Consider the following 21,782-nt stretch of genomic DNA (forward strand, 5'->3'; position numbering starts at 1 on the left):
ATTTTGTTGTTTAAAATGTGTTTTTTACAGGAGCATTACACACTGTTAAAATGATCTGTTAATTAACAGTTTCCGTATTTTGTGTTTTTCATCTATTTACCGTTGTGAATTGCATTATGGGATGTTGATCTCTGCTCTGTCCACTTTTGATGTTGAAAATTCAACTCTACGGGCCCTATCATACACCCGGTGCAATAAGGCGCAAGACATGTTTCCACGGCGTGTTGCTATTTTCACATAGCTATTACCACAGACATATCACCCTGCAGCCCAAGACCGGTTACTCACTGAAGCTAAGCAGGGCTGAGCCTGGTCAATACCTGGATGGGAGACCACTAGGGAACACTAGGTTGCTGTTGGAAGTGGTGTTAGTGAGGCCAGCAGGGGGCGCTCAACCTGTGGTCTGTGTGAGTCCTAATGCCCCAGTAAAAGTGAAGGGGACACAACACTGTCTGTGGGCATTGTCTTTCGGATGAGACATTAAACCGAGGTCCTGACTCTCTGTGGTCATTAAAAATCATATGGCACTTCTTGTGAAAGAGCCAGGGTGTAACCCTGGTGTCCTGGCCAAAGTCCCTCTATCGGCCCATACGATCATGGCCTCCCAATCATCCCCTTCCACTGAATTGGCTCCACCAATAGCTGGTATATGGTGAGCACACTGGCGCTGTTGTCCTTTGGCAGCCATCGCATCATCCAAGTGGATGCTACACACTGGTGGTGGTCTGGAGAGACCCCTCTCATGATTGTGAAGCGCTTTGGGTGTATGACCATATACAATAAATGCGCTATATAAATACACATTACATTACATTACATTTTCAGACCAACGTAACCTTAATTTTCCTGTTTTCCGCCACGCTGTTTAAATAGCAATCCCATTTGTGCCACTTTGTGGACTCATGGGTGTTCTGGCCTGGAATAGAGGTGTGTTATGGCACATTGTTGGCACGTTGCTATTTTTAGTAACTAAAATAGACCTGAAAGCAGGTCTAAAGTCCAGTGCAGGGCATGTCAGTTGTGCAGCTCACCTATACATTGCTTAAACATGCAGGATGTACAGTAATACGCAAATATCTTTACAAATAAAAAAGAATTAAAGGATTAAAATGTTACAAAAAATATTATTTTCTACATAAATATAAAAACCAACTACCTACTTCTTCACCTCAGGGTGCTTTTTTTCAGTTGATTCACGACAACTTGCTTTTGTATAATGTTATTATTAGTAGTAGAAGCATTTATTATTTGCAAATTTATATTTGCTTTAACAAAAACAAGCTTAGATTTGTTCACCTGTCATGTTTTGGACCATATGGGTTATAGGTTGTGTGTTTGAATATACAGTTGAAGTCAGATTTATTAGCCCCCTTCGACTTTTTTTCTTCTTTTTTAAATATTTCCCAAATGATGTTTAACAGAGCAAGGAAATTTTCACAGTCTGTCTGATAATATTTTTTCTTCTGGAGAAAGTCTTATTTGTTTTATTTTAGCTGAAATAAAAGCAGTTTTTAGTTTTTTAAACACCATTTGAGGGACAAAATTATTAGCCTCTTTAAGCTATATTTTTTCTCGATAATCTACAGAAAAACCATCGTTATACAATAACTTGCCTAATTACCCTAGTTAAGCCTTTAAATATCACTTTAAGCTGTATTGAAGTGTCTTAAAATATCTAGTAAAATATTATTCACGGTCATCATGGCAAAGATGAAATAAATCAGTTATTAGTAATGAGTTATCGAAACTATTATGTTTAGAAATGTGTTGAAAAATTTCCCCAATTAGGCCGCTTGTCAATGGTTACAGGTTTTTGACTTTCTTCAAAATTTGTTATTTTGAAGAAAGGCGAAAAATAGATTTTGAATATAGCCGAAATCCTGTAACCATTGTTTTCCATAGTAGGAAAAACAAATACTATTAAAGTCAATGGTTACTGATTTTCAGCATTCTTCAAAATATCTTCTTTTGTATTTAACAAAAGAAGAAACTCTAACAGGTTTGGAATAAGTGAAGAATGATGACAGTATTTTCAGTTTTGGCATGAACTATACCTTTATTCAAAAGCTAGAGAGCACAGAGTATAAACAAACAAATAAGGTGTATAAAGCAGTCACTTTGCAGGATATATTTGGTTCAAATCAGGCTCTGATGATGTTTTTTCTCTGTGGTAGGCGGGAATGATTCTGGACAATGGAGTGAAGACCACTGAGGCTAATGAGAAAGACAAGAGACCGTACCTCTCTCTTGTAGGAGCCAGGTTAGCGTTTAGAATTTCTCAAAATATGTTGTTTTTTGCATAATTTTGAGTTGATATCTTACATTTAGTATGAAACTGATTAGTTTTTTCCATTGATATCGCAATGAGGGGAGAAAATGTAGGTTTGTTTGTGGATATTTGCTAGGATGCTTGTACTTTGCTATGGGTGAATCTCATGGGATTGACAGGACCTGGTCATATATGTGACTGGTGCACTATACAGTATAGTCAACATTTTAAGTGGATCATTGCTTTTCATCAAACTTGTCCTAAAACTATTGAACAACACCCATTCTTGTCCTAGACAAGTTTGAAAAACATTTTTGATTCACTTCAAATGTTGACTACTGTATTTCATGTCAATATTCTAGGCCAGTTCTAGTTGATCAGAAAACCAGTTTAGTTTACAGTATCACTGTCTTCTGAACCAGCCTTGATGAGTGTGACATTCTACTCTTTCGAACAAGGACAATGTTATTCAATTCAATTCAGTTTTATTTGCATAGCGCTTTTACAATGTAGTAACTGGATGTACGGTAAATGTACTGTACTTTTTAGGTTCATTTGCATTCATACAATTCATAAAGTGGCCTTCTCTGTCAGGTACGGCCCACACCAGGACGCAGACCCCTTTAAACCAAGAGTTCCTGCTCTAGTTCATCATTTTGTTGCCTATAAGAACCAGGACCATGGAGCATGGCTGAGAGGAGGAGATGTTTGGCTGGATGATTGCCAGTAAGTGTTTTTTGTTGTTTTGTTTTGTTTTGTTTTTTGTTTTTTTGGGGTTTTTTTTTTGTTTTGTTTTGTCTCATATTTTGTTTGTTTTGTGTTTTGTTTGTTTCGTTTTTTGTTTTGTGTTTTGTTAGTTTTGTGTTTTGTTTGTTTCGTGTTTTGTTTGTTTCATGTTTTGTTTGTTTTGTTTGTTTCATGTTTTGTTTGTTTCTTGTTTTGTTTTGATTGTTTTGTGTTTTGTTTGGTTTGGTTTAGATTTTTGGTGTGTTTTATTTTGTGTTTTGCTTGTTTCGCATTTTGTTTGTTTTTTGCATTGTTTTTTTTGTTTTGTTTTGTTTGTTTTGTGTTTTGTTTGCTTTGTTTTTTTTGTTTCATGTTTTGTTTGCTTTTGTTTTGTTTGTCTCACATTTTGTTTGTTTTGTGTTTTGTTTGTTTAATTTTGTTTTGCTTTGTTTTGTGTTTTGTTTGTTTCATGTTTGTTGTTTGTTTCGTGTTTTGTTTGTATCACATTTTGTTTTGTTTGTTTCGTTTAGTTTTGCTTTTTTTGTGTTTAGTTTGTTTCGTGTTTGTTTTGTTTTGTTTGTTTTGTTTTTTGTTTGCTTTGTTTTGTTTGCTTTTGTTTTGTTTCTATCTTGTTTTGTTTGGTTTGTTTTGTTTGTTTCATGTTTTGTGCTTTATTTTGTTTGTTTCGTTTAGTTTTTCTTTGTTTTGTGTTTTGTTCTTTTCGTGTTTTGCTTTGTTTTTTGTTTGCTTTGTTTTGTTTGCTTTTGTTTTTGTGTTTTGTTTGATTTGTTTTGATTTGTGTTTTGCTTGTTTTGTTTGTTTTGTGTTTTTTGTTTTGTTTGTTTTGTGTTTTGCATGTTTTGTGTTTTTTTTTTGTTTGTTTTGTGTTTTGTTTGTTTCATGTTTTGTTTGTTTCATGTTTTGTTCTGTTTTGTTTTGCCTGTTAATTTACTCAAGACTATAATTTTGTTTTACAATTGTTATCTTTACATTTTTAGTTAATCCAATAAATGATTCATTTTTCTAAACATTTCATTCATGTTAATATTTAAAATAAATGTAAATGTACTTAATGTATTATTTATTTATTGTTTATAACCTATCATTATATTTTATACATTTTTTATTAATCAAATCTAGATTGAACATTTAATTTTGTTATGACTACTATGTTTTTCTGTACATTTAGTGCATGTTTATATGGTTATTCACTTATTATTTTTTTCATAGAAAATAGAATTTTTAAACCATGCAGTTGATTAAGTATTATTAGAATTATCACACAATTACTGCTAAAGCTCAACACATATGAAATATCACTCAAAGATGCAATATCCACTTACGAAAACCAAAATACACTTCATTTTGAAAAGAAGAAAAATCTATATCAAGCATCTAATATGCATTCCATAAAATAACTTTTAGTTTTGTCAAATCAATTCTCCTAGCGTTGAGCGTCTCCTCCTCAGATTTATGGCTTCAATCATGCGTGAGAGTCAGTTTTGATTGCTCTGCTGTATAATCCGTTGAGAAATGTTTGCATGCGGTCACCACTGACTTCTCCTTCATCTTAATTGCACGCAGGTTTGCTGATAACGGAATCGGCCTGACTCTCGCCAGGTAAACCCCTGCTAATCACCATCTTTCTTTATTCTATTATTTTTCTTGCACACATTTTAGCAGCCAAAAAAGAAAAGTGTTCATATTTGCTGAATTCATTATAGCGCAGGGCGTAGTGTCTGTAATTGGAAAATGCCTTATATGGGCGGCTTCTTAAGATGCGGGGAAGTAGTCGGGGGCTTTTGTGGGAATGTGAAAGTAATTTATTGGTGAGAATGCACCATTTTTTTTGCTAAAGGTGTGGATTCGCATGCTTTTTATTCTGAGTTTGTGCATCTTTGTGTAGTGGAGGAACATTCCCGGATGACGACGGATCCCGTCAGGAGGTGAAAAACTCTTTATTCGTGGGTGAAAGCGGGAATAGAGGGATGCCAGACCTTAATGATCAGTCCTGGGGTCCTGGAGGTCCTGATCATCTCGGCAGATCTTTGCCCAGAGGAGTGTGAGTGCTGCAAATGTCACTTTTCATTTGATGGTGTCACGTTGTTTAAAGGGGATCTCCTTTTTACAAGGTGTAAAATAAGTCTCTGATGTCCCTAAAGTGTGTATGCAAAGTTTTAGCTCACAATGCCACACTAATAATGTATTATAACTTATTAAAAATGCTGCATTTAGGCCTTGATCCTTATTGTGCCGTTTTTGTGACTGACACTTTAAATTCAAATGAGGTTGTGCTCTTTTTTTAAAAGAGGGCAGAGCTACATTTGCTTATGTGTCAGCATTGTGGCAGATTTAAAACAGGACTAGTGTTTTTTTCTGTGTAAACTGAAAACATCTAAAGAAGTTTCTCAGAAAAAGGCAGTCTATGGAGACTAGGAGCTCTATTTTGACGGTCCATACACAAAGTGTAAAGCGCAGGGCGCAAACGCTTTCAGGGCGTGTCAGAATCCACTTTTGCTAATATAAAGAAGGAAAAATCCGCTTTGCGCCGTGGCGCATGATCTAAAAGAGTTGAGCTTATTTTCTTAATGAGTTATTGGTGTGTTTTGAGACTAAACTTATCAAAGTCTCATCTCCCATTCCTTTTAAGAGCCAGTTGTGTCGCACCATAGCGCATTTGCTATTTACATTACGTATAAGTGTAAGTGGAAAAACTGAGCATTTCACTAGCGAGAAAACAGTTAAACAGAGCATCTGCAGTGCGAGAATGAAAGATAAGGCATCTCATAATCTATTACGCTTTCGCTCTCGTGGATAGGGAAACCTTGTACGCACAGCTATCCATTAGCCTATAAATAAGTAATTTAGTTTGTTAAGCGCGAAGATTTGTTTTAAAGCTATTCAGTTCTAATTTCCAGCAAACGAATAAATGAACAATAGTAACGAAGTGTGTTAAAAAACCTGAGTTATATCCTAATACACATGCTGTGCCCCATATGGTCTTAAATCTGACAGGTGGGCAAATCTAAGCTTGTTTTTAATAAAACAAATATAAATATGGATATAATAAATAATACTGCTAATAATAATAACATTATACAGAAGCAAATTGTAATGAATGAACTAAAAAAGCCTCCTGAGATAAAGAAGGCATGAAGACAGTTTTTTTTTTTATTATTTATGTATGCTGGAAAATAATATGTTCTGTTATATTTTAATCCTTTATATTTTTATCCTATATATATCCTTAATATTTTAATTATTTTTCATTTGTAAAGATATTTATGTATTGCTCTACATCTTGTGTGTATTAAGCAGTGTGTAAGCGAGGCGCACAACTAAAGCGCTCTGCGCTCGACTTTAGACTGGGTTTGTTTTGGTCAATTGAAAAATCTATTATAGTTCCTCAAAATAGCAACGCGCCAGCAGTGCGCCTCAGAACGCCTTACTTTTTTGACCAGAACACCTACGGGCGCACATATGAGCGTAAATGCATTTGCTATTTAAACAGCATGGCAGAAAACGTCAAAACGTCTCTTGTGCCAAGCTGAAACTTGCAAACAACAATTACGTCACGCCTTGCGCCACATTGCACCGGGTGTATAATAGGGCCCTAGGCATGGGACGATAACCAGTTTCAAGGTTTACCGTGGTTTAGAAAAGTCAAGGTTTAAAAAAACGCTAAAATATCGACGACAGATTAATGCTGCTCGTTCACGTAACAATCACGATGAACTATCAAAGACACGATCTGAGAGAAAATATGAAACAAATAAAACACAAAACAAACAAAATATGAAACAAATAAAACACAAAATAAAATAAAACAAAAACAAAACAAAACAAAACAAAACAAAACATTGACTCTTTAAATTTAAATGAGACTGCTCTTTTTTAAAAAGGGCAGAATGCTTATGTGTCAGCATAGTGGCAGATTCAAAACAGGACTAGTGTTTTTTTCTGTGAAAAACTGAAAACATCTAAAGAAGTTTCTCAGAAAAAGGCAGTCTATGGAGACTATAGGACGATTACCAGTTTCAAGGTTTATCGTGTTTTAGAAAAGTCAAGGTTTTAAAAACCCTAAAATATACCTAAGGTTTTTAAATATGTTTTTTTTAAATGTGTTGTAAAGAAATCTGTTTTTGAAACTAATGAAGAGAACAGAAGTCAATGATTTATTTTAATTACCTGGTTTAATTATTCCAAAATATTATAAATGTATCTTAATATAACATGTATTTTGTTTAAAGGGGAATTATTATTATTTTTTTTACCCAGACATTTAAAAAGAACTTATTATAGAGCAGTAATCACAATATCATAAAACTGTGATTTTTGTATTCAAGGTTATCGTACCATCAGAAACTTATACCAGCCCATGTTTAATGGAGAATACAGTGTTCATTTGTGAATCCTAAATCTCACATTTATAATTTCTCTTAAGGTGCTTTCAAACTTGCTTCAATTACCTGGTTCGAACCCAAGTTCGATTGTCCCCCTTGTGCCAAGTTCAGACTGCATGATTTTAGCCCTGATATTGTCTCACCGACAAAATTTTTGAGAATTACTATTTCTCAATAATAGTTTTGAGAAATCGCCGACAGATAGCTGAAATCACAGACAAATTAGTGCTGCTCGTTCACCTAACAATCACGATGAACTATCAAAGACACGATCTGAGAGAATCGCAGATTAGTCGCCAACACCCTTCAGATATTTGGCCTGCTGAGTTGTCGGTGATTCAAAATGATGCCATGTGAAATGTATTCTGATTGAAAATAACCTCGGCGATTACCTACAGCCAATGAGAGAGCAGCATTCACATGGATATCTCCAGGCCAGCGGATATATAATGTAAGGAATTGCAAAACGTGTGATTGAGCTTTCCTTTGTCAGTATTAATCTGCACTTGCCCCTAAATACATTTCTTTTAACCTATTTTATAACACTTAGAGTAAACCAAATAGTGAAAGCAATGAGACAGCTGCAGTTATTGGAATCCAAACAGTATGAGAAACTGCTGTAAAGATAAATCATGCTTAGTAAGTTCTGTATTTACAAATGGGAAGTAAAAAAAATCAATCCCAAGTTTCAGGTTTACTAAGGTTTCCTTATGCCTCAGAGCAATTTTCACTAGACTCTTCATAGCTGACAGGGCTTGAGGATTTCATGTGCTTGACTTTCATCTGTAATACTGCAGCTCAACACCTGTCACTTTATATTCCTCTTCTGCCGCTTCTATGGAAAGTGCTGGATTTTGCATGGATGTGTACAACAACAAAACAGAACGATAAAGCACTTTTAGCAATTGCTATGACAAATACCGTATTTATTGCATCTTTGAGACTCTTTGAAAACTTTCTGATGCCTTCTTCAAACTTTACATTCTCCATTCATATTGTAGAAAACAACTTTAGTAGGACAATCATTTTAAGGTGCAGTATGTAAGTGATTGCATTTCTGGATCAAAACAAACGCAAGGGCAGGTTGCCAGATTGACGACACCCAACCGGTGCAAGCCTGACTATCGAGCCTAAAAGCCGATTAAAGGCTGATTTAAATCGTGCTCTATAAATAAGAGACAACACGTGGTAGAAGGAAAATGTTATATATATATATATATATATATATATATATATATATATATATATATATATATATATATATATATATATACTTTTTTTTTTTTTTTCCTAACCAACACCTTGAATTGATATATTACAAACAACTTCTATTCAGCTGAACAAAAGAAAACTGGCAATGATCAGCAGCAGATAGTTTACCTCAGATCTTGAAAATAAAATAAACCGTTTGAAATTGAACGTCAGATCTGTGAGTTTATGCACATCTTGGCGTTTCCATCAACCGTTTTTTTTTTTATGCCCATATCCAAAATGTGCATAAAAATAGGTGGATGGAAACTTAGCTACTGACACAATAATAAAAATAAAGCTTCTTTATTTTGGCCTCTTGTCACGACACGATTTGGAACGGTAGGGATCAAGCCGAAGGAAGTTAGTATAACTCTTATTTTTATTCACAATCTTACTTTCTCTCAGATTTCACTCCCCGGAGCAGCTGACATCACACATAGGACATGCGTTAGGGCTTCCCCTACTTTAACATGCTAAAACACAGCCGTAAAACTCTTCAATGGCAGGGGAGGGATTTCTCTCGTTAACTGCAGGGAAAGAGTTAAACAAAATCATTTACTGGTTTGACGTACATAATAATTCCAGCCATACATGTAACACACAAATAATGTGCTTTAATTCGGTCACGTCCAGCGGCGGTCATCCTTGAACCAATCTCATTTTCACCTGTCTTTTCCGTTGCTCCATTTGCTCCAACTTTTTTTTGCAATCTGAAGCGCGTCAAACGCACAACACGCCCAATTCGAGCCACAGGTTGTCTATATCTCATCTTTTCTATAACTTCACATGTAAATCACTCACACTTCATTTGCATCTGCAAAAAATACTCTGCTAAATAAATTGAAAGCACAGAACAGATTCACATTTAAAAGTAAGGAGCGCCCCCTGGTGGTTCGGCGGAATGAGTTGTGTATCGGGAGGATCAGCTCTTTAATGTTTTAATGCCTCCCTTCACAGAAAGATTAAGGTATGGGCGAAATATGGAAAAATACCTTTAAAGGTTAATAGAATTGTAAAATACAGGAGAATCCCGGGTAAACAGGAGTGTGGACAGGTTTGCCTTTAGAGCCCATTAGCTGCAATAATAGTCTTGGATTTTATTACTTCAAAGTATGTATTTAATATCGCATGCTCTCCAAAGATGGCAAATATAAATCTTAATTTAATGAGAAGAACATAAATAAACACCAACATAACTTGCATTGTGAAACATATGGGTCCTTTGGGCAAATTTGTTCCCCTTAAGAAGAACCGTGAAATCATAAGTCTGTAGCTCAGACAGGGCTGGGCGTTTGGAATATTGAAAATGTAACCACTAGTTGCTAGGCGACCATACATCCCATCCATCCCAAAATGACTTAAAATGCAATTAACCCCAGACCCTTCATGCATGCTAAGTTTGGCGAGTTTCCACCACTGGGACGGAAAGTTATAGCAGTTCAAACTGAGAAATCAGGGAAAAGCAGTGCCTTTCATTCTTCTTTCCAAACATACAGGAGTTCACAGAGATCACATATTCAGCTTTTCCCATAAAAATAACATCCTCGATCAAGTTATTCCAAGTTTTTTAAACCCAGACTAGTCATATATGTTACTATCACAATGCTGCATTCATTCATTTATCAGGGGTTGCAACAATAGAATGAATCGACAACTATTCTGGCATATGTTTTACAAGCAATATGTTTCACAGCCCATTACTGGGAAACCTCTACACTATGGTCAATTTAGTTTATTCAGTTCCCCTATAGAGCATGTCTTTGGACTGTGGGGTAAACCGGAGCACCCGGAGGAAACCCACCCGAACATGAGGAACAGATGCAAAGTCCTACAGAAAAGCCAACTGACTCGAACCAGCAACCTTCTTGCTGTGAGACGACAATGCTAACCGCTGAGCCACCGTGATGCCCCATCACAATGCCTTATTGATTTTATTTAACATTTAGTGCCTTATCAGACACCCGGCGTAATGTGGCGCAAGGCGTGGCGCAATAGTCTTTTGGTAGTTTCAGCTTGGCGCAAGAGTCGTTTTGAGGCGTTGCGCCACGCTGTTTAAATAGCAAATGCATTAGCGCTCATATGTGCGCCCATAGGCGTTCTGGTCTAAAAAGGAAGGCGTTCTGAGGTGGACCGCTGGCGCGTTGCTATTTTGAGAAACTAAAATAGATTTTTCAATAGACCAAAACAAACCCGGTCTAAACTCCAGTGCAGAGTTGCGCCTCGCTTACGCACTGCTTAATACGCACAAGACAGCAATTGGCAAATATCTTTACATATGAAAAAAAAATTAAATATTAAGGATATATATAGGATATAATAAGACTAGATATAGAATATAAATATAAAGGATTAAAATATTACAAAACATATTATTTTCTAGCCTACATAAATATTAAAAATCACTGCTTTTATTTCTTCATCTCGGGAGGCTTTGTTTCAGTTCATTCATAACAAATTGCTTTTGTATAATGTTATTATTATTAGCAGTATTATTTAATATATCCATATTTATATTTGTTTTATTAAAAACAAGCTTTGATTTGTCCACCTGTCAGGTTTTAGATCATATGGGGCACAGCATGTGTTTTAGGATATAACTCAGGTTTTTGAGCACACTTTGTTATTATTGTTTATTTATTCGTTTGCTGGAAATTAGAACTGAATTTAGAAATAGTTTTGAAACGAATATTTGCGCTTAACAAACAAAATTAATTATTTATAGACTAATTGATGTCTGTGCGTAAAGGTTTCCCTATCCAAGAGCGAAAGTAAAAGTGATCCATTATCTTTCATTCTCATGCAGTAGATGCTCTGTTTAACAGTTTTCTGTTTAAAAAAACTGTCAACTGTTAACTTTTTGCTAGTGAAATGCTCATTTTCTTCACTTAGACTTACTTTGCATCCTGTAAATAGCAAATGCGCTTATGGCGCGACGCAGCTGACTCTTAAAGGGAATGGGAGATGAGACTCTAATTAGTTTATTCTCAAAACACACCTATAACTCATTAAGAAAATAAACTCAACCCTTTTAGACCATGTGCCACGGCGCAAAGCAGACTTTCCGGTCCTTAAATTAGCAAAAATGTGTTCTGACACGCTCTGAAAGCGTTTGTGCCCTGCGTTTTGCGCTCTGCGCATGGACCGTCAAAATAGATCCCTTAGTGTGTAGCTATAGTTCCACTGCTGTTATAAATGTTTTTCTCAGTTCGTAATTTAAATCTCAACTTAATTAAAACTTTTGTAGTGACTGACAATTGTGTTCTGTTCAGAATGTTTGCCAATTTAATATCACACTTGCTTTTTTATTGCCTTTTTTCCATCTTATTCCATATTTTAGTGAGGTTTGGAGCTATTGTTATCTAACACTACAAAACTGAAACTGAATATGTAAATTCAGTGAATATGAATAATAATGAAACAATATGTATATATGGGCGGCACAGTGGCTTAGTGGTTAGCACTGTCACCAGCAAATAGGTCACTGGGTCAGTTGTGAGTTTGCATGTTTGCATATGTTCTCCGATTTCTCCCACAGTCCAAAGACATGTGTTATAGTGTAGGTGAATTGAATGAACTAAATTGGCTGTCTTGTGTGAGTGTGTATGGATGTTTCCCAGTACTGGGTTGCTGCTGGAAGGGCATCCACTGTGTAAAACATACGCTGGATTTAGCGGTTCATTCCAAGGGACTACACTGCAAAAATGCTTTTCTTATTTAGTTTTTTTGTCTTGTTTCAAGTCAAAATATCAAAAAAAAATTTAATCAAGGAGCATTTTTTAGACAGGCAAAACATATTGTCTTGTTTTGAGAAATAATATGCCAATATTAAGTGAGCTTTTCCTTAAAACAAGCACAATAATCTACCAATGGGGTAAGCAAAATATTCTTGTTTTTCCTTTTGACATAAGATTATTTTGCTTATCCCATTGGCAGATTATTTTGCTTGTTTTAAGGAAAAGCTCACTTAACATTAGCATAATATTTCTCCAAACAAGACTATATGTTTCGCTTGTCTAGAAAATTCTTCTTAATTTGAGAATTTTTAGATATTTGCACTCGAAACAAGACAAAAAAATCTAAGAAAAGCATTTTTTTCTGTGTATAAAGGGACTAAGATGAAGGAAAATTAATGAATTTACAATATTTATTATATAAATAAACACAAAAAAAAAAAAATATATATATATATATATATATATATATATATATATATATATATATATATATATATATAAATCCGTCGCTTCAACAAACATTCATAAACTGCGTCGCAAACTTGGGCACTTGCAGCTATACCTCTGGAGCTGTAGTTAGAAACGTAGTCCCTATGCCCTATTCATTTAAAACATTTTAACATTCAAAGTTGGAATTATTAAAAATAAAAAAGCATTAAGGTCATCTCTCTAGGGCGTAATTTGCTTTCAAGCTATTTTTTCAGTTCAGTAATAGCGATCTTCATGTTTACAATTGTGTGCCCTTCGTAGTGCACTTTGAAAACATTGATGTCATTTTAAACACAGCCTCATGATGAAAGCTATAGGTTACCTATTATTTTAAAGTGAAATTTATAGTCATTTATAGTAGGTTATGTATTAAGTATCTGTACTGTATATGACATGGGCCTGCTGGTTCGAACTTTCTGCAGTGGTTGGCATGTGTCAAATTATAAAAGTAGACTTTTCAAAAAATAAAAAATAAATAAACAATATCCTACTTAATATTAATAATAATAATAATAATAATAATAATAATAATAATAATAACAATATTAATTACCATCATCATCATCATTAATAGTATTAAGAATGTGTGATTTTTTTTTTAACAAATAATAAATATTACATTTCATTTTATGATAAATAACCTCATTATTTATTTATTTGTTAAGTGTAAGTGATTTTATGTTTTAGAATAGAATATGTAATGTTCAACTTCTCAATAATATTAGTAAAGCAAACACAGGCCCTAAATATGGCATTTACATATATTTCAGTAAATATGGACAGCGAGTGCATGTTTTTACTATATAATTTGCACAAAGAAATAGTGGGGTTCTTCTCTAAAGAAGTAGTTAGTCCACCCAGTTTAGAGCATCATTATAGGTGTTTTTATGTCATAACTAACGTGGTTCAAGCGATGGATCTGCAACAGAAAAACAACGTGTTTTGGGAAACACTCGTCACTACATTGTTCTTTTCCCAAACAATGCATCGTACTATGATAGTTCAGTTCATTACTAGTTAGTTCTAGTTGAAACTAGATAGTTTAGTACATAGTTCATTACAAAGTTGTTTGGGTAATGCACCCCTGATTGACTGCGATTGCATGTTCGGAGGAGTTTCACATTAAAAAAGTGTCTAATTTAATTGAACTAAAATTAAAGATAATTTTAATTAGCTGTCAAAAAAGTATAGACAGATAAAAAGACTGTAAAAAACTGTAATTAAAATTGAAGTAAAACAAATTAAAAAATGTTCATACTAAATTAATACAAAATTAAAATCTAACAGAAAATACAAAAACTAATCGCAACCAACAAAATTATTAAAAAACAGGTCCTTTAGAACCTATTAAAGCCAACTACTTTAATAATCTTAGATTTCTTTTGATACAAATACAATAAAATGATTAAAAACCACAATACTATCTTTCTAAAATCAACACTAGTGTGGTGAGTTTCTTCACATTTTAAACAGTGTTTCTTTCATTCATTCATTCATTCATTCATTCATTCATTCATTCATTCATGTTCTTTTCGGCTTAGTCCCTTTATTAATCAGGGGTCATCACAGCAGAATGAATTGCCAACTTATCCAGCATGTTTTATGCAACGGATGACTCCCAGCTGCAATCCATCAGTGGGAAACACCCATACACTTCCATACACACTCATACACTACAGCCAATTTAGCTTACCCAATTCACCTATAGCGCATGTCTTTGGACTGTGGGGGAAATTCTGGAGCACTCGGAGAAAACCCACGCGAACACGGAAAGAACATACAAACTCCACATAGAAATGCAACTGACCCAGCCGAGGCTCGAACCAGCAAACTTTTTGCTGTGAGGCGACAGGGTTCTCAAACTTTCAGCACAAAAATCCTTCACAGATCATTGATTTTTCCATGATGTAAATGTAATTTTTGTGTGGAAACTAATTTTTTGTGTGTGTGTGTGTTTCACTTTAAATGCAAATGAGCTGCTGCTACCCGCCTCTTTTCCAGAAAAGGGTGGAGCCTTTACAGCTTGTGCCTGGATTACTCCAACAAGAATAAACACAAAACATTCCCAAGTGTTTTAAAGCCTTTTCAGTCTAAACTCTCTATATAGGGTTTTCTGAGCAGCATACACATGACACAGCCATCATATGACTCCTTTAAACTATCCATTATTAAATTCCTTGAAGCTAATATTCCATAGTGACTGCCATTAGATGAGTTCAGTCCAGTTCACGGCTGTCCTCTCTGTCTGTCCTGCAGGGATTTCCCCATTCGTGGAATGCAGATCTACGATGGGCCAATCAACATCCAGAATTGCACTTTCCGCAAGTTCATAGCTCTCGATGGACGACACACCAGCGCTTTTGGTTTCCGGTTGAACAACTCATGGCAGAGCTGTCCAAACAACAACGTCACTGACATCACCTTCGATGACGTGCCGGTGAGTCTCATCTCATCATTTAATAAGACTATTTATTGTAATATTTAAAGTGCGCATGAACTGGAAGCTCCAACCTTTTTTTCACATTGTGATGCAGTTCCTAGAGAAATGAAATATTAAATGAGAAAACAGTGGGCGTGGCTTGTTTTTTCTGCAGCGAGCTGATTGGATGTGGTAAAGCAGGCATTTTATTCAGAAAGATGGGGAAAAGGGTTTGGGGAGAGTAAATACAACCTAACCGACACCTCCTCCTGCTCACCATTCTGTTTTTAGTCATAACTGACAGTAAGAGGGGCGTGATTATTAATTGATTGATTAAGTATGGTAACCACGCCCAATACCTCAGACAGACCTAATCTGAGAATTTAACTGACAGCAAAGCGTAACAAGCAACCAACAAAGCATTGCTGCAGCTCTGATACAAGTTTTACTTATGGAGAAAATTAGAAAGCACTGCAGCGTTTGAGTGCACTGCGTTTGTCTGAGGTGATTTGTCTAAAGTTAATACTAAAATGTGTATATTCCATGCAAATAAAGAAGCTGATTGGTTAGTTCTAGTCACATGACTCGCAGTGCGCTAGCGGCATTCTGAAAAGTTGAGCCCACGGCTGCGTTCAAATTGCCTGCTGCTTGAGTATATTTGAATTTGAATTTACTACACGACCATTAGAAAAGCATGTTCTATATTGTTTGAATGTGAGTGATATGAATGGAATTCGTGACCTGTCCGTATCAGTTGGCATCATGGGATAAAAGCTCCTTTCACACATACATTGCTGGTAATTTTCCGGAAAGGGATCATGTGTGAAAATACCGGTAAATTCGTTCTTGCAATGTTGCGGAAGAGAAGTTGTGTTCGCACTTTTGCCTATGGATGTCTCTGGGACAGAGCAGGTGCATGAATGCTAAAGCTTTAAATAAAAGTGAAACCATCAACAAACGCGTGACCCCGTTCATGATTATGAATACAAGTGCAGCCGTTTTAGAAGTCATTTCTGGTTAATGATGTCTGAATTTAGCGGTATTTTGGAATAGATGTGTGAATAGTCTTTTCTCAAAAAATTCCCAAACATCCTTGCCTGTGTAAACACCACTTTTTGAATCTACTGGTAACGTCGTTCTGGCCATTATTATGGATGAATATTTACCATTATCACTGTGCGAAAGGGGTTAATGTAGCATCCATTGGATGCGCACTTCAGACTCTCAGAAGTTGTAGGTCATCCGGCTACTTCTTGCTAGGGGTTGAACGACTTCAGAATTTTGGAAGTCGACTTTTATTTTATTAAAGTCGAGTCAACGTCGAATAGTTGATGGTGACGTCATCAATAAAACACGAGATAAAAATATTTAGCAAAATGCCACAATTTGTGATTCATTTGCAAAACAAATATATTCACATGCTGTTTGTACGTTGGATAAACAATGCAACATTACCAATGACTAATTTTAGTGCAAAACAAATACATTCACACACTTTCATTTTGGTAATAACGCAACATTAGCACAGGCTAAATCTAGCACTAGCTAAATGCAGTCAACACATTAATCACTGCACGTTCTTCTAAGGGTGCTTTCACACCTACACTTTTGTTTCGGAACGTATCTCGTTTGCCCAGTTAGCGCGGTTCGATTGGCATATGTGAACAGGGCAATCGCGCTCTGTTCCGCGCCAAAGTAATCGCTCAGAGATCGCTTGAATGAGGTGGTCTCGGCTCGATTGAAATGAACCCTGGAGCGGTTCGATTGCAGTGAGAAAGTGATCCGATCCGAGCGCGGTTATATCACAGTGTTTTATGGATATGTAATAGGCTTACGGCTATATGAAGAGAGAATTATGAGTAGGGCGGGAAGTTTCGCGAGTCTCCGGATGCCCGCAAACGAGTGATGATCTCCCGGTAATCTTGCGTCTCTCTCCCAGTCCTCAAATAGGCATCGTCACGCACCCTTCTCACCCCTCCCCACTGTGTCTCTCCTCAGACACGTCACGCGCGCGCACCCTGTCAATCACCACCAAACCACCACCTCTCCTGAAAGCTTAGCGGGACGCTGCAAAATAAACCCTGACACTCTGACCAATGTGAGGAGAGTTTACTCGCACGTGACTTGTTTTAGCTCTTTTGGTCCGATTAGAAACTTTGCAGTGTGAATACGAACCGCTCCAAGAGCAAAGAGCAACAATGTAACAATTTTAATCTCTGTTTCGGAACAACTGAATCGATTCACAGGTGTGAAAGCACCCTAAGACTCGATCAACATATATTTTAGACATAAACTGTAAAAGATATGGACGTAGTATCCGTGATGTCACCCATAGGTTTCTAAAGAACGCAAAAGAAGATACAAGTAGGCATGGCCAACTGTCGCCATTTTGTTCGCGCATCATCGCACCCACCGGGGGATACCAAACAAAGAGGCGAAACGTGAGTGGAACTACAGACACGTGCTAGCATTTTGCTTAGATGAGCATTTCTTTGGGAGAAACGCTTAATACTTAATTACCTGCGACTCATTTGTGTTCTGACCACTTGTGCTTGGTTGTGCACTATATCAATAAATTGTTTAGTCTTTTAAAAACACTGTTGTAATACATTGAGCCAATAAACATTGTTCTTATGATGTTTTTCTACAGAAGGAATGCACAAATTACTTTCACACACTTCAAATATAGTCTGTGTTAGTAAATCCAAGGCTGTTTATTAAATCCAGTAATAACACTGTATGACAATGCTTCAGATGACTGTTCTAGAGCCTACAGCTAATCAATCTCTCAGATTCTGGAGTGCTTTACAGGTGTAAAGAAAATTATAAATGATAAATAATCTCAAATAAGACGAGGTGGTCAAGTATATAATTTCACTCACCTGGGAAATAAAGGCCACGTATATGGTTTGTGAGCACAAATAAGTGCACACAGCATGCCATATTATCTGATAATTGTAAAAAGAACTTCCAAAAGGGAACTGACAGTGTAAAGCCACATAAAACAATAAAAAAAATAGGATGGTATATGCCGAGCTCAGCAGCTGATCAGTTGGAATCTGCTGAGGTGACATGATGGTGACCAGCAAGAACAAGCTGTCACTCAATCAGCCACGCCCTTAATTATGCAGACTTAATCAAACTTAATATAAACAAAACTGAAAAAAATTCACCCCCCTCACAGTTGTCATGAAGGATAATATTAGCTATATGAACCAAAATCGTTATTTGTACCAGACTGTAAACAACTTTTTTTGGCTGTAAAGTTGGCCATTATAACAGTGGGGCCAATAGAAATGTGCTCCATTATGAGGTCAGGACGAGTGGAATTTCGATGAATTGCAGTTTCAGTTACTTCTGTATTGGCTTCACGAGAGAAAGCAGGAGGTTGCTGCCTGATTTTAGGGTAATGTCCAAAGACATGTAGTGTAGGTGAATTTGGTAAACTAAATTGTCTGTAGTGAATGAGTGTGTGTGTGTGTGTGTGTGAATGCAGGGGTGTATGGGTGTTACCCAGTACTGGGTTGCGGCTGGAAGGATATCTGCTGCATGAAACATAAGCCAAAGTAATTGGTGGTTCATTCCACTGTGGTAACCCCATGATAAACCAGAAACTAAAGCCGAAGGATAGTTAGTATGGGCCCTTATGTCAATACAATGATATATCAATATATTGTGAAGCTTCACCAATTACCGCGACAAGAAAATTCGATAGCATCATATAGCCTCGTTCCTCATGCAGTGTCGGCTATCATCCAGATCTTTGTGGACCTTTGAGACCACAGTGACAAAATATACGTGGTCTCTCTTTGAGCGGCTTAATAAAAGCGGACGGGGTCACTGTCTCCGCGCTATTCCAGGAACTCTGATTGATTTTGTGCAGGATGTCAGAGAGGATTATAACATTTCACAGCGTCTTCTATCTGACAGAGTTCGTCCTTCCTCTGGTTATAATCACCTCTCGCTCTCGTCTTCCTGTCACTTCCAATACACCCGTATGAGGCTTCATTTGCTGCAAGGTCTAAAGCGCAGATCTGATTAGGATTGTGAGGCGGTTACACACTGTACGATGGCAGCAGAATACACACCTTTTGTTTATGATCATCTCTTTCTGTGGGAAAGCAACTTAGAGACATGAAAAAATGTTAGGAATTACAAAAGGAGGGTTAGTTTTCGGTTGCCAAGTAACACTGCTTAGGAAAAAGAAACATCTGTTATTATTGTGGCATGATAAAGCCAACATACTGTTATACTACATACACTTAATATCTTCTTCTGTCGTCTTCTTAAACTATTTTAAGAATGCATCTCCTCCTAGACCATTCATACTATAACCAAGAAACTAACTCCAAACCTCCAAACTATACTAAATTTTGATGCTATATCTTTTCCAACTGGTCCAACTTACGGTGTTCTGAAAACTGACCCAGAAAGTTCAGAAAAGTCCCATTGACTCAACATTGGACCAAACATTCTGACCTCAAACCTTTGCGCCAGACTGTCATACAGACTTAAGGTTACACTTATTTAACTCAGACTACCAATCTGCCAATCACTGATGAACTTCCAACATAGTAGACACCCCTGCTGAAAAATCCAGCTTAAACCAGACTAGGCTGGTTGGCTGGTTTTAGCTGGTCAACCAGGCTGGTTTAAGAGGGGTTTTGGCCACTTCCAGGCTGGTTTCCAGCCATTTTCAGCTTGGTCTTAGCTGGTTAGGCTGGGAGATGACCAGCTAAAACCAGCTTGATCAGCCTAGCAGGCTGGGAGCCCAGCCAAAACCAGCTATGTCCAGCTTAAACCAGGCTGGTCAAGGCTGGTTTAAGCTGGATTTTTTTAGCAGGGACACCCTAGCAACCACTTACGGCACCCTAGCATCTGTCTCATAGACTTCCATTATAAAAAACATTCCAGTTTAAAGAACATACTAACAACATACCAATTCATACTAACAGTGTACTAATCCATTCTAGAAGCATACTAACAAACATACTAATCATACTAGCCACATGCTAATTCCTACTATAAACATATTAGCAACATGCTAATTCATGCTAACAACATGCCAGTTTAAACTGGAAACTTGCTAGCAATATGCTAATTCATGCTAAAACCATGTTAAAACATGCTAATTTATGCTAGAAACTTGCTTGCAACATGCTAATTCATACTAGAACTATGCTAATTTATGTTAGCAACTGCATAGCAACTACTCAGAACATCTTAGCAACAGCCTCACAACACCTTAACAACCATAAAGTTGTTTTTTTTTTACTGTAACCGACCCAGACAAATATATCACTTTCAATCAGTGGCGAGGGCCAGGGTGGCTCTGGCCCACTCAAACTGATGGCTGGCCCACCCAGACAAAAATGTTTTCATTTATTTAATTCAATACAATTAATGTTAGTTTTTATAGTGCTTTTACTATGTAGATTGTTTCAAAGCAGCTTCACATAGAAGATTATAGTAAATTAAAACAGTGTAGTTCAGTTTTTTTAGAGTTGAAGTTCAGTTTAGTTCAGCTTGGTGTAATATTCATTGCTGAAAGTCCAAACACTAAAGAGCAAATTCATCGATGGCAGCTCTACAAGTACCGAACCAAGCAAGCCAGTGGTGAGGAACAAATTTCACCAATTGACGAAAGTTAAGGACAAAAAAACTCAAGAGAAACCAGGCTCAGTTGGGCACGACCATTTCTCCTCTAGACAAAATTCTTGTGCAGAGAAGCAGTATAGGCGCTGGAGAACGCTAGACATCCATGTTGGAGAACTGTAGGTGTGAGAAGGCCACCAGTGGGTGGCCCACGGCATCAATGCGAAACTTGTCTGTCACTGAGGTCTTTTAGGTCTCACTCTCTCTGATGCTCCATGACCACCTCAGCATCTGGTCAGGATACGGCCTGGTCCAGAGTTATGGATACCTTGGCATAATTCCTTCACAGTCCTTGGATTGCATCAATGGCAGAAAATCCTAAATAAAAAGCATGCAATTAATGTAGGGAGAATTATGAATGAAATTTAATAATGATGATTAACAGTGTCAATTAGTCATTGTTTGTCAAAAAAATTAAAATTCCCCCTCCCTGCATGAAAATGTATCTGTCCAACTGTTGCTTCACACTTTGGTCATACTAGCGCTTTTTTTCTTCAAAATAGGCTTATTCTGACAACGTAGGTCTAAATACATTTGTCGAGATTGCGAATTATGTGGCCAGAAGTTCAAATGGCTGCATTTCGTCTTTAAAATGAACGCTACTGGGCAGTATGACGCCATTCCTTTTCACGCTTACAAGCTGAACGCTTAACTCCGTGTGGTTCCAGAAAGCCAGTAAGACAAAAAATAAATTGACAGGGTGAGAATGTGGTCAAATCTGAAAACGTGGTGAAAATCAGGCTGCCCCAAGGACTTATTATTTTCTAGATTGCTTTTCAATACACTGTCAGTTTGGTTTAGGGAAGTGGGTGGTCACTGGTCAATCTGTGCTTTTG

At 36.6% G+C, this 21,782-nt stretch overlaps 1 protein-coding gene and 1 long non-coding RNA gene across 4 annotated transcripts in view; one reads left to right on the top strand and one right to left on the bottom strand.

The window, feature by feature from the left end:
• cemip (cell migration inducing hyaluronidase 1) overlaps positions 1-21,782 on the top strand; it is a 1,140,081-nt gene that overhangs the window by 320,183 nt on the left and 798,116 nt on the right. For 2 of the 3 annotated variants that reach the window (XM_073908076.1, XM_073908077.1), the window contains exons 17-21: positions 2,175-2,260; positions 2,864-2,995; positions 4,580-4,615; positions 4,902-5,057; positions 15,129-15,309. The exons of the other annotated variant lie outside the window; for it this stretch is intronic. In XM_073908076.1, coding sequence (XP_073764177.1) covers positions 2,175-2,260; positions 2,864-2,995; positions 4,580-4,615; positions 4,902-5,057; positions 15,129-15,309 — 591 coding nt within the window. The remainder of the gene's footprint in view (positions 1-2,174; positions 2,261-2,863; positions 2,996-4,579; positions 4,616-4,901; positions 5,058-15,128; positions 15,310-21,782) is intronic. 3 annotated transcript variants of the gene reach the window in all.
• LOC141375310 (uncharacterized) overlaps positions 17,982-21,782 on the bottom strand; it is a 70,284-nt gene continuing 66,483 nt past the window's right edge. Inside the window, exon 3 of the long non-coding RNA XR_012383158.1 lies at positions 17,982-21,264. This is a non-coding gene — a long non-coding RNA (uncharacterized lncRNA). The remainder of the gene's footprint in view (positions 21,265-21,782) is intronic.

This window comes from Danio rerio, chromosome 7 (genome assembly GCF_049306965.1).
Source record: "Danio rerio strain Tuebingen ecotype United States chromosome 7, GRCz12tu, whole genome shotgun sequence".
Taxonomy (NCBI): Eukaryota; Metazoa; Chordata; class Actinopteri; order Cypriniformes; family Danionidae; genus Danio; species Danio rerio.